Source organism: Bufo gargarizans, chromosome 3 (genome assembly GCF_014858855.1).
Source record: "Bufo gargarizans isolate SCDJY-AF-19 chromosome 3, ASM1485885v1, whole genome shotgun sequence".
Classification (NCBI taxonomy): domain Eukaryota; kingdom Metazoa; phylum Chordata; class Amphibia; order Anura; family Bufonidae; genus Bufo; species Bufo gargarizans.
The window spans coordinates 65,351,667-65,365,713 of record NC_058082.1 but is presented as its reverse complement, the minus strand read 5'-3'; the positions used below and the strand labels follow the sequence as shown (position 1 = coordinate 65,365,713).

Below are 14,047 nucleotides of genomic sequence, written 5' to 3'. Positions count from 1 at the left end.
GGAACACTCAAGTGTCTCCTTCCAGTTCCTTAAAGGGGTTCTCCAGGGATGAAATAAAATTAAAAAACTTAAGTATCACTTTATTATAAATGTATCCCCAAATACCTTTCATTAGTTATAATGGCTTGTTTTGTCTAGAGAGCAATGATCAGGGGATATAACATGGGCACCGTCCTATTAGTACACACATAACCTGTCCTAATCACAGAGGAGGAAAAGTTACTTCAGAAGATGGGGAGCTGCCTCCTCTCTGCTCTGCTTGTCAGGGATTATGATCCTAAATATAGATAAGATCTTCAGCTGACTCTCTGTAGGAATGGAGTTTATGAGGAGACATGAAGTGCAGAGAGGACGGACAGGACAGAGTGGGGAAAATGGAGACTGCATTCAACTGCTGCTAAAATGGAGACTGCATACAACTGTTGCTGCTCATCAGCCACATCCCCACCTCCTCTCTATACTTCATGTCTCCTCATGGACTCCTTACCTGCAAAGATTCAGATAAAGATCTTATCATCTGTATTCAGTATAATTAGTTACAAATAGAAGAGGAGCCTCAGGCCGATCTTTACCTCAGTGCTGTTAACTAACTAGTCCTCCTATGTGATTTGGACAGGTTTTCTGTGTATTAATAGGACAGAAGCCAGTTTATTTCTCCTGACCATTGCTCCCCAGACAAAACAAGCCATTATAACTCATGAAAGGTATTTGCTAATATATTTATAATAAAGTAATATTTAAGTATTTTAATTTTCTTAATTCCTGGAGAACCCCTTTAACTATCCAACAACTGCTCTTGTTTTCCTTTATGCCAGATTTATAGGATGCGGAGCTGGTAACCGTCAAAGACGACTGTCTCCAATGGTCTCCAAAAATATGTTTCTTGAGACCAGAATATTGCATGCCCTGAGTTTCTCCGCACAGGCCCTTGGTCCATATGGAAAAAAAGAGTTGTGAATTGTACTATTGACTTGTACACAGATAGAAAATAAGCTTGTCTGAATCAGGTCTTATAACACTGTCTGTCAGAGGGGAGCTCATTCAGCTGCAGTAGAACTGCCTACATGACTCCTAAGTATAAAAAGGTTTAAACAACTAAATAAAAAGTTTTGCTGAATTTTTTCCCCATAAAATTACATACAAATCTGCTCAGCTCCTCCTGCTCTATAATATCCTCAAAACTGTAACCAATTTGATCCAGTGTGTAGTAAAAATAGTAAACTTTATTCAAATAAGCATTAAACAATTGCTCCTGGTAGAGGCAGACTCCATCGCTTACATATTTCAACCGCTACATGCGGTCTTTGTCATAGCATAGACTATGACTAAAGTCTCATTCACACGTCAGTGTTTTGGTCAGTGATTTCCATCAGTGATTGTGAGCCAAAACCAGGATTGGAGCTTCCACGAGAAAGCTATACGTGAAAGATCTGCCCCTGTTCTTTGGTTAGAGCCGCACTTGGTTTTGGCTCAAAATCACTGATGGAAATCACTGACCAAACACTGACTGTGTGAATGAGGCGTAACACTGCGAGTAGTGTTTGAAACCCTTTACATTTTCAGCTACATTCCCTATGTTCTGCTATCTTGCATTCCCTCTTAATGCTTTCAATGGGTTGCCTCAAATAACATGGAGTCACTGATTTATTGATAAAATGTTGCCCATTGGAAAAAAAGAGAAAATATTGACTGACTAGATGTATTAATCAAAGGGGAAATATAATGGCTTAGCAAATGGTAGATCAGACCTAGGGCAAAGGCCCACAATCTTCTGGTACTAAACTTATAGTTATATAAGCTGCTTGTCCTTGAGGAAAACTGGGCCTATATTTACCACTGATTATTCCTACTGTACAACACCTGGAAATATTCCCACTATCAGCTAGCACTGCTTCAATGGTATATAAGGAGACACCACCGATGGGTTTGCACAGGAGATTTTTCAGGAATCATCTCACAATGCTCAGGTTTCTCGTGCTAGCTGCTCTTGTCATTTGCGGTAAGTTCTCCTGTATTTTGCAGTGTAATTACTGTACTTTATTACCATCTAGTAAGGAAAGTAATTTTCAATATTTTTGACAATGGTGGAAATTATAGAAGAGCTAATTTCTTCAAATTTTGTTTAGTCTCTGATTTAAAAAAACTTGATTTGGGTTCAAATTGATTCTAATCGTAATTAAATATGCTCCAATTGCCCTTAAAATTGGTAAATAACACTCTAAGGTCTCATAGGAATCATATTTTTTGGGGAAATTCAGAATGAATTCTGAATTGGTAGTATCGATTCACTCCTTTCTAATAGAAATGTATAGAAATTTTGCCTCTTTTTCATTACACCTGTCTGCTGAAATAGTATTCAGCCAAGTTCTTCTAGTGAGTCATTTTTTGAAAGAACATGAACATGACATAATTTGATGCTTTCCAAGTAACAGAAACAGAGCGGCTCGCTGTACTATGTTGTTTGCAAAGCCCATTCAATGGTGTCGGAGTGACACAAACAGTAGCACAGCCCATTGAGATGTTTTTGTATCTTCGACAACCCCCGGCTGGAGAGGATTATTCTGATCTTAGCTATGAGAGGCTGAAATGGGAATAACCCTTTAAGTGATCCAGGTTCCACATAGTATTCTATTCTACACTGATAACCTTATTGATTCAAACTAATCTAAATCTAAATCATTATTGCTGCAGTATACGGTAAGTCACACTATTAATAATACCTGAGTGTACTAATTATGTTATACAGACGTGGACAAAATTGTTGGTACCCTTTGGTCAATGAAAGAAAAAGTCACAATGGTCACAGAAATAACTTTAATCTGACAAAAGTAATAATAAATTAAAATTCTATAAATGTTAACCAATGAAAGTCAGACATTGTTTTTCAACCATGCTTCAACAGAATTATGTAAAAAAATAAACTCATGAAACAGGCATGGACAAAAATGATGGTACCCCTAGAAAACACAGAACATAATGTGACCAAAGGGACATGTTAATTCAAGGTGTGTCCACTAATTAGCATCACAGGTGTCTACAACCTTGTAATCAGCCATTGGGCCTATATATATGGCTCCAGGTAATCACTGTGTTGTTTGGTGATATGGTGTGTACCACACTCGACATGGACCAGAGGAAGCAAAGGAAAGAGCTGTCTCAAGAGATCAGAAAGAAAATTATAGACAAGCATGTTAAAGGTAAAGGCTATAAGACCATCTCCAAGCAACTAGATGTTCCTGTGAGTACAGTTGCACATATTATTCATAAGTTTAAGATCCATGGGACTGTAGCCAACCTCCCTGGACGTGGCCGCAGGAGGAAAATTGATGACAAATCTAAGAGACGGATAATCCGAATGGTAACAAAAGAGCCTAGAAAGACTTCTAAAGAGATTCAAGGTGAACTTCATGCTCAAGGAACATCAGTGTCAGATCGCACCATCCGTCGTTGTTTGAGCCAAAGTGGACTACATGGGAGACGACCAAGGAGGACACCATTGTTGAAAACGAATCATAAAAAAGCAAGACTGGAATATGCCAAACTACATGTTGACAAGCCACAAAGCTTCTGGGAGAATGTCCTGTGGACAGATGAGACAAAAATCGAAGTTTTTGCCAAGGCACATCAGCTGTATGTTCACAGACGAAAAAATGAAGCATATCAAGAAAAGAACACTGTCCCTACTGTGAAACATGGAGGAGGCTCTGTTATGTTCTGGGGCTGCTTTGCTGCGTCTGGCACAGGGTGTCTTGAATCTGTGCAGGGTACAATGAAATCTCAAGACTATCAAGGAATTCTAGAGAGAAATGTACTAGCCAGTGTCAGAAAGCTTGGTCTCAGTCGCAGGTCATGGGTCTTGCAACAGGACAATGACCCAAAACACACCGCTAAAAACACCCAAGAATGGCTAAGAGGAAAAAATTGGACTATTCTAAAGTGGCCTTCTATGAGCCCTGACCTCAATCCTATTGAGCATCTTTGGAAGGAGCTGAAATATGCAGTCTGGAAAAGGCACCCTTCAAACCGGACACAACTGGAGCAGTTTGCTCATGAGGAGTGGGCCAAAATACCTGCTGAGAGGTGCAGATGTCTCATTGACAGTTACAGGAAGCGTTTGATTGCAGTGATTGCCTCAAAAGGTTGCGCAACAAAATATTAAGTTAGGGGTACCATCATTTTTGTCCATGCCTGTTTCATGAGTTTATTTTTTTACATAATTCTGTTGAAGCATGGTTGAAAAACAATGTCTGACTTTCATTGGTTAACATTTATAGAATTTTAATTTATTATTACTTTTGTCAGATTAAAGTTATTTCTGTGACCATTGTGACTTTTTCTTTCATTGACCAAAGGGTACCAACAATTTTGTCCACGTCTGTATTTCTCTGGAAATCCATTCCACGCACTTATAATTTAACATCTCTACCTCATTAAAACACCTCCTTGTTTTAAGAAACATAAGAAAATCGGCAAAATATTTACTCTGCACAATAGCCTATGCATATTTTAATATCTGAATTATTCTGATTGTAGGACAATGTCATGATGATGTCCGCTATTTTGAAGACGTTGACAATGACAATGAACGTGTGGTAGGAGGAACTAACGCCGCAAAAAATGCCTGGCCCTGGCAGGTCAGTGTTCACATATATGTTAAAAAGATGTGACAATCTGTATATAAAAATATAATTTTGAAAGATAAAAGAATCAGTGTTTTGAATACCAAGATTTTGCCTTATTAAGTCTTAAAGGCCTGTTTAGATGGCCCATTGCAGCAAATGCTCGTCAGTGGAGGTGAAGAGCTCCATTTACATGCAACAATCCCTTTCACTGTATGGGGATGAGCAATGGCTCTTATAAGTTAATTTTTTCTGGGCAGCAGGTCGCTGTTTACACCGCATGATCTGCTACTCAAAAGCAATCATTGAGGTGTCCATATGAACGATTGTTTTACCCGATAATCATGTGTTTCACTTATTCATTGGGTGATTGGCGGCACCTTTATACCGGCAGATTATTGGGAACGAGCATTTATACAAACGTTTGTCCCCGACAATCTACCTTACAATCGGGCAGTGAAAACCCACCTTAAAATATAGGTAGGGGCAGAGGCAAGGAATCAACAGTAGCTGTAGTTTCCTTTCTAAGAGAAAAAAAATGCTCTAACGGAGCAAAAATAAAATGTAGATAAATGGTCAAGAAAGTAAAAAGATTTAATAGGGTAAATAGGATTTTTGCACTATCCCTGCTGAGCTGTGCCTTGTGCATAGTTCAGAAGGCAGATTATCATGGCATGCCTGGAAGGTTTCAGCAGCATCCAGTCTGCCATGGTAACCGATCAGAACCCTGCAATTTCACAGTGGGCGTTCTGATCGGAAGGCAGAGGGAGCTGCATCCCTCTGCCTAACTCTACAAATGCAGCGATCAATGTTGATCACAGCATCCGAAGGGGTAAATGAAGGGGTTCGGCAAGATCACCATTCCTGCCATTGTGGCTGGGTGCTGCTGTATGATACAGCAGACACCCACTCAGCTCCATACAGATTCATTATTTCTGGCAAGCAGGGCACTGTTTACACCATACAATCTGCTGCCGAGAAACAATAATTTAGATGTTTGCTTTAATGATTGTTTGAGGCACCTTTACACAGGTAAATTTTCAGGAATGAGTATTCATATGAATGCTCATCCACGATAATCCGCCCTACAATTGGGGAATGAAAACCTGCTATTATTCTACTAAGTCTGTAACCTCAACTACTAAATGAGCTGACCCCTAAAGTGGCTTCAAGATACAGAGGCACATTTATTTGGGGACTTTTAGTTGAAAAATAGTCGCAAGTCGCCTTTTTAATCGACTGACAAATATTTGGTCGCACAGCCGGTTTTATGCCATGTTCATAAGTTGGACGGGGTAGAGCAGGGTATGTCAAGGGCCAGGACTCCAGCCTGGCAAATTTACTAACATTTGCATCTGAAAACAGGCATAAATGTTGGCAAAAAACTATGCTAGGCCCTGGCAGTCAGCCAGTCTGGGCACTTCCGCCAGACGCAAGAACTGCCATAGATGTGCCTAAATTATGATTAGACGTATGCCTTGTGTTAGAAGGTACAAGGAATCATCTTGGATGATAGGTACGTGTCACCGAGGATTCTGGCCTTGGTGGAATAAGAGCCGGTTTTTATGTGTCAGCAGCAGTTGCTGTTTGACACCTTGGTACTTAGCATGGCTGTAATAGCTGATCTGGATCAGTTCTTACTGGGAGTAGTCAAAGTGCTGGGTGGGTGACTACTCCCCAGGTTCCAGGCCAAAAGTGACTTTTTTTTTTTGCATCATGTGTGAATAAACACTGAAGAAGTTTGAATTACGAACTTGTATTTTGCCTCTGTAATGCGCCTGCTTATCCTAACTACCAGAGCGAATCCCCACACTTGTCATCAATTAGACAAATCTAAGAGCAGCGCAAAGTAAGACTAAGACCGGCATAAAAAGTCAGCCTTAGTAAATGTGCCCCAAAATTTTCAACATACAATGGCCTTTCCTAGGCCATTGTTGAAAATAGACTCAACATACAATGATCCGACGTTCTTTCAACAGTTATCTAAAATTTATGTCCAGCTTTAAAATCTAGACTCAACATACAATATCTCAGACTCAGATCCAACCAATCATGGCCACTTCTCTGGCAAAAAAGCAGTATGAGTTGTTAGTTAACAGCTATTTCTGAATGTTATATGTAAGGACTCGTTTTATCAGTCTTAGTTATCTGCTCATTGTTCTTAAATCTTCATTTTCTGTTGTTATCTTGGATTACATTTTGGGCCTTTGGAACTGATTACTCAAGTTACAATGGTTTCAACATACAATGGTCCTCCTGGAACCAATTAATATTGTAACTTGAGGGACCACTGTACATGAGGTAGTCTCATCCCCACAGTTTTTCAGTCTGTAGGATTGAAGAAGAGAGGGGTTACTCTACTACTGATCTCTATAACATTAAATTAGGAAACTACAGAGAGTGTGGGGATTAGCAAAGGGGATGGGTTTAATGAAAAAATATGTTAATGATGTTCGTATAACGAATTATTTATCACAGAGGTCTCGACCACCTAAAATATAGATTTTCATGGAAAATATTAAAAATTACCATAAATCCCTCACATGGTAAATACCATTGGTATTTATATCTTACTATATTATATAACCTGGGCATCCATAAGGGTCTATTGTGTGTTTTAGGGCTGTTGTAAGGACAGTTAGGGCAGGTACGGGGACAGAGTGCTCCCACCATCTGGTTGCATCTCTGGGCTGATCATTAGGAAGGGATACCTTAGGGTACACTATGGACCCTTCTGGCCTGCCCATTCCCTGCCATACCATCTTTTCCCCTCTGTTCTTGATCTACCCTAGTCCTTTTGTACGTGTTTGTTTGTCTTTCTTGTTCTATTGTCCCCATGTGAGGGATTTATGGTAATTTTTAATATTTTCCATTAAAAGCTATATTTTAGGTGGTCGACCTCTGTGATAAATGATGGGTTTAATGACCTACAGCAGACAGAGCAGAGGGCGAGTCTCCTGCTGCAGCCAGTTAGGTGTAATTTATAATATTTGTTATTATTGGGTTTCTCCAGGTTTCTCTTCAGTATCTGTCTGGCAGCAGCTGGTACCACACCTGCGGAGCCTCCCTCATCCGTGCTAACCGTGTGCTGACCGCTGCTCATTGTGTGGACAGGTAATCATTCTAATATCATCCTATTATATTATCTTAATATATTATATATTGAAATTATTGAGGTGATCTCAAGGAAAGTATTTATATGTAGACTACAAAAGTTCAGTGATTTTAGTAGTACCATTGAAGGCTCTTGCACCCTGGCCATAATACAGACAGTAAAATAAAGGGGTCGCCCCGTGAAAAATATTCTACATTTTTCAAACCAGCACCTAGATCTGAATACCTTTGTAGCTGCATGTAATAAAAAATGTAGTACAGCCACTGAGTTATTCACTTAAATCTATCTGTATAGCGCCACCTGCTGTTTGCTCTTTTTCTAATTACTTTGTCCTGCTCACTGAGATGGAAGCACATGCTCAGTTCCATTTTTCAACTTTCTCCCCCTAAGAAAGTGCATGCCCCCTAAGCTGCCAGCTTGATATAAATCTAGCAGAGCAATTGAAGCAATGAACAGGGAGATCTGTAGATCCATGTGAGGTACATGGCTTATTCAAAGTTTGTTAGAATGAGACCATTGTGTATTATCCACACGTCACACGTCATTTTCACATTAATCATGGTGCAACCCCTTTAAGTGTAGGGTGCAGCAACAGGTTGTGGTTTTGCAGCAGCATTTTGCTCCACTTTTCACAACATTGCAGGAAAACCACAGCCTAGTCATTATAAAGTCAAGGGCCCTTTCATCACCCATCAACAAATACAATCGGATGCAACTATACAGAGACGTACAGTATACGATTAATACAATTGGGCAAGGCTAGGATGTTAGCAGGTAATAGCAGGTTCTAATACTGGCAGACTTTATTTGTGCCAGATTTGTCAGCATGTATGTGCTACCAACACGCAACTGCCCTTTGCATTATGTCTAGAGAATAAATTTGTTAAAAACAAGAAAAAGTGGGGTGATTTTCAATAGCTATGCAGCACCCCCTGCTAGAGGAAAAATCATTATGTAAGTAAATGGACACACTCTAAATATAATTTTTCCGTCTTGTCTTCTTTTACAGAACTGTTTCCTTCCGTGTGGCCCTTGGAGAACACAGCCTTAGTGCTACCGATGGCACTGAACAGTACATTTCCGTCTCTACCATCAGGAAACACGCTAGCTGGAACACCAACAATGTTGCTGCTGGGTAAGAAATTGACTGACGTGCAATTTTATTTTATAGGCAAATGAATGCACTTACATAAATCCATAACACATATTTCACAATTACATAATATCTAAAATAAAATTACATTCACGGATTGCACTTGTTATAAAACATAAAAATAGTATTATCGCTAGTATAACTAATACTTCTATGAAAGTAATATAGTTACTATCATTTTCATTATTTTTTATTGTTTATATAGTAGTCATCACCAGCTCAGGGGTGTACAAAAACACCTACTTGATTTAATTGGCTGCCTGCAGCCACCACTAGGAGGAGCTCAGTGCATGGGAAGTCATGCAATTACCACTGAATGCAGAAGCAGCAGTAAAAATCTATTTGCATTGAGCTACATCTAGTGGCAGCCATAGCAGTCCTATGCCATATGTACCAATAATTTGTTAGGTCACATCAGTACCTGCACTCAAGAAGCTATTTTACCTCTATTATACCTATGGTCAAGATATCTTGATTATATTGCTATGATTATGACCAGCTACAGTATGTTGTCCAAGAATACATTTGTATCTTCTTCCATACAGATACGATATTGCTGTCTTGTGGCTGGCCTCCAGTGCTACCCTGAACAGTGCTGTGAAACTGGCCACCCTGCCAGCAAGTGGAGCTACCCTGGCCAACAACTACAACTGTGTCGTTACAGGATGGGGAAGAACCAGCAGTAAGTGCTTTGTATACCATATTTCCAATCAAGGAGCTCAATTGGTTATTAAGAAAGTAATTTTAAAAATGTACTGGATATATAACGAGCCATCCTTGAACCATTGTGGATGCCAACTATATTGTGCCTTAAAGGGAATCTATCACCAATGACCTCCCTATGCAACTATTTGCATGCACACATCTCGATTTGTCTTTTGTTGATCTGAGGTCCTCTTCCTAAGTTATGATACTTTTTCTTAATTAGGCCTTTGGTGCAATGAAGATGTCAGCGTTGCTGTTGTTGCACCCAAGCTCCACTCCTTTCTGTGGCCAGCCCCGCCCTGGCTGCTTTGATTGACAGGGCCAGACAGTGGCAAAAAAGCAAGGGAGGGACTGGCCACAAAAACCTAGCTCTCTATGTCTCTTGGTACCGAATATCCAGAAATCTTTTAATTAAAAAGATAAAGGAGGTGGTCACCATATCAAGCGGTAGCGCTAACCCATTCACATCCTGCATGACAAGTGATGAAACATCCCCAAGATATACAGAACTTTCAAAATTAGTCTAATTAGTCTAGTCTAATCTTAGTATGATAATTGCTGCAAGGTACATTAGAGCACAAGCTAAATGTATGTGATCTAAATAACTATACTTTCTTTACAGCTGGTGGATCCCTTCCTGCTATTCTCCAACAAGCCACCCTGCCCGTCGTTGCCCACGCAACCTGCTCTCTCAGCGCTTGGTGGGGTACAACTGTCAAGACCACCATGGTCTGCGCTGGTGGAGATGGAATCAAGTCTTCCTGCAATGTAAGTTCTATCTTTCTACAATGTTTTCTTAATACAGAATTACAATCTGCAAAAACGGATCCACAAGAAATACGGATGACATCCGTGTGCATTCTGTATTTTTTTGGGACCCATTGAAGTGAATAATTCCGCATACAGTCCCCCCAAAAAACGGAACAGACACGGAAAGAAAATACGTTTGTGTGCAAGAGGCCTTACAGAAATATACATATCCTATACACTGGAATAAAAAAAAATACTAATGTGTATTGAACTTCTTCTTCATCACTTTATATTAGGGTGATTCCGGTGGACCCCTCAACTGTGCTGTTAATGGTGTGTATGAAGTCCATGGTATTGTCAGCTTTGGATCTTCTCTTGGATGCAACTATTACCAGAAACCATCCGTATTCACCAAAACCTCCTCTTACATCTCCTGGATCAACAGCGTAAGTAACATATATGAACGTCATAGGAAAAAAACTTTCATATGTATCAACTGTATACACACCTCAACATTGAAACTAGAACACTATGAAGAATGGGATTATGGAAATCACAGGATCGATAGACATTTTATTGATGATGATTAAACATCTCAATTTATTCAGTATCAAGTATGGGGGCCATGCTCAGAAACACATTAGATTATCAATGGTTATCTGAGGAATGTTCCACTATTCACTTGAGTACACACATTATCTAGATTGGCTACTGGCAGTTCCCATTGCAGTTGCGAACCAATGAAGTCCCAGATGTGCTAAATAGGATACAAGTCTGGAGACGCTGCAGGCCATAGTAGCATGTTTAGGCCACATACTCTACTCACAGTAGCACATGCACTGCACAGTCTGGCATTGTCCTGCTGAAAAATGGTTTCAGGGACACTTTGGAGAAGTGGCCATACCACTGGTTGAACAACCAAATCAATGTAACACCAAACTTTGTACCTAAAATGAAGACCAGGGATGTCTGGCTGCTAGATTATGCCACCCCAAACCATATTCCAAGGAGTAGTACAGGTTTGATGTCCTCTACATGGCTTTGCCGATATTTAACCAGTTGTGGACTGCCCATAGACTTTAAACATCCAGACAGTCCACATTTATCTCTGCAAGGACATTTCTGAAAGTCCCTTAAGAGATGTCAGCTACACACAGATTGTGGAGCTGCAGTAATGAAGCTCCGATTGTCTGTGACAGTTGAGCTCCCCAGTCCAAAGCCAGAAATGTTTGTATCACCATACCTTCACCGTCATTGTATACACAGTGCTCAGTCAGCATTGCCTATTGCTGTGATCATGTGATCACTGGGTCCTGGTAACTGCAGGAGCTTCTGGGTCTTAGCAGACCCTAAACAGCTCTGCAGTTCATGTCAGGTGGCTGTATTCCCTCTGTAACTAATATATCAGTCCCTAATTAGAGGGCAAATTAGCTATGTACACTTAAAATGCCCCCAAAGGTCTTGAATGAACTTGTGGGGTGCACAACATGTAAAATAAATAAAGACAAAATAAAATAAATAAAACTAGCCCACATCATAGTTTTTAATTCCCCTCGACCATAAACTATATATATCCTGTATCAAAATGACAGAAAAAGGTTCACAATTTAATTATTTAAAAAAATAGATAATTTTTCTAGGTATGAAAAAAATAAAAATTCTAACTTAAAAATGGCATGAAAACAAACTCTCATGTATAAATCGAAGACACAACATTATTTAAATAATAAAAAAATATGGCTTTCAGAGCTGCATGTACTAAGAAAAACAAAAATGGACTCTGGTCATGGTAAATGGCCAAATCATCAACTAGTTAATAATAAACAACTGGCATAGGAACAGATGTCACCTCCGATATAATAATTTTATTTCATGAGAATATTTCTGAGCTAGGATGATTTATGTTTTTGTTAGATTTTGGCTAAAGGATTAAGAGACTCATACGGTCTTGCATTTAGACTGTCCAAACTGTAAAAGTACCCCATCCTTACTATCTAGTAGATCTACCGAAAATGAAAAACTTACATTTGTATTCTTTTTCTTTTGCAGAACATCTAAATGGATCTCTCCTTTCTCCCTTAAGAGAAACCTGATATCAGCTAAAGCACAACCTGGCTGTGTTGTTTTAAATCACAACGTGCTAATAAAGAACATATCCTCAAGTGAATGTTTCATTCTTTTTTTTTTCCATGTGTGACACATCGGGTAACACACTTTGACATCCCACACAACAATAAAAATGAAGAACAATATCTACTGTTCACTGACCTTAGTCCCTGGTATCCAAAGATTTTTAGCCTTTAGACCAACTTACATGTGGCATGTTGCTCCAGTCCCATACGCCCATTGGTTTGTTGCCTCCAGCCTCTGGTGTTCAGAAATGTATGCTGCTTATTGATGGTGTAGTTGCCTCAAAACGTCTTGCTGTTTCTTGTACACTTTGGAGGTATCTATTATTCAACTTTCATATGCATAATTCCAACATGCCACAAGAGACAAGGATGTAGTAAAAGAAATGCTAGGGGTATAGCAGGCATCCTCAAACTGCGGCCCTCCAGTTGTTGCAAAACTACAACTCCTAGCATTCCCGAACAGCCTACAGGTATCAGCCTACAGCAGGGCATTGTGGGAGTTGTAGTTTTACAACAGCTGGAGGGCCACTGTTTGAAGATGCCTGGGGTATAGGATTGGAGGAAGCATATGCAGAGGTAGCAGATTAGTTGGATCTAGCAATATAGGAAGTAGAGATAGCAGCATGGGCAGAGCTATCAGCTTAGCATCACACTGAATGATACTATACCACAGCAACTATATACCATACCAGTAAGGTACCAGTTCTACACAGGTGTTATGCAGATCATATAAGGGATTACAATGCAGTTAAATCCAGTAACTCACAGGTGACATTTTAGCCCTAAGACATCTTTGGCCTCTTGTTTATGGAGCCTTCTGGAGACAACATATACATCTATACAGTACATAGACTATATACAGACCATATACAATAGATAGACATATATAGCACAGTCATCTTTAGTGCTCTATGAAAATCCTAGGATCTCTGAAAACATCCAAGGGTTAGTTTGCTACAGAGGTGGCTCTTCCATTAGGCCACTTAGGCCGCTGCCTAAGGCCTCACACTGGTGGGGGCCTCGCTCTGGCTCCCACCGACACCGCTGCAAGTACAATTATTGGATTCCGAGTGGTCGGGCACTTCGGACGTGGTCCAGGACCCGGCCAGGAACGGGGCCTGTGGCAGGTCACAGGGAGATGAACACTTACATTGTGGAAGCGTTCATCTCCAAAATCATCTGTATCGTCGTCCTTAGGACAGCAATACAGATGGCTGTGCTGTGGGGCAGGGGAGGGAGAGGCATCTCTATTCCCTGTTCCTCTGATAGGCTGCCGGCACAAGGCCCGCAGCCTATCAGAGGCCGGTTCATGCGGCGTGATGATGTCATCGTGCCGCCTGAGCCGTACAGCGCGGGACACAGGCCAGAGGAGGCCTGCATCGCAGCAGAAGTAAAAGTGTTTTTTTTCCCAGACTATCTGTTACTGGCACATGGGGGGGGGAGAGGAGTGAGGCACTTGATACTGGCACATGGAGGGGGAGAGGAGTGAGGCACTTGATACTGGCACATGAAGGGTGGGGAAGGAGAGAGGCACTTGATACTGGCACATGGGAGGAGGAGAGAGGCACTTGAT

At 40.4% G+C, this 14,047-nt stretch overlaps 1 protein-coding gene across 1 annotated transcript; it reads left to right on the top strand.

Moving 5' to 3' along the window:
• Nucleotides 1-1,959: 1,959 nt before the first annotated feature.
• LOC122931377 (chymotrypsin-like elastase family member 1) lies at nt 1,960-10,932 on the top strand. Its single transcript, XM_044285449.1, has 7 exons — nt 1,960-1,999; nt 4,534-4,634; nt 7,633-7,733; nt 8,744-8,869; nt 9,433-9,569; nt 10,215-10,360; nt 10,639-10,932. The coding sequence occupies exons 1-7, from the start codon at nt 1,960-1,962 to the stop codon at nt 10,930-10,932; spliced, it is 945 nt and encodes a 314-aa protein (XP_044141384.1).
• Nucleotides 10,933-14,047: the final 3,115 nt, after the last annotated feature.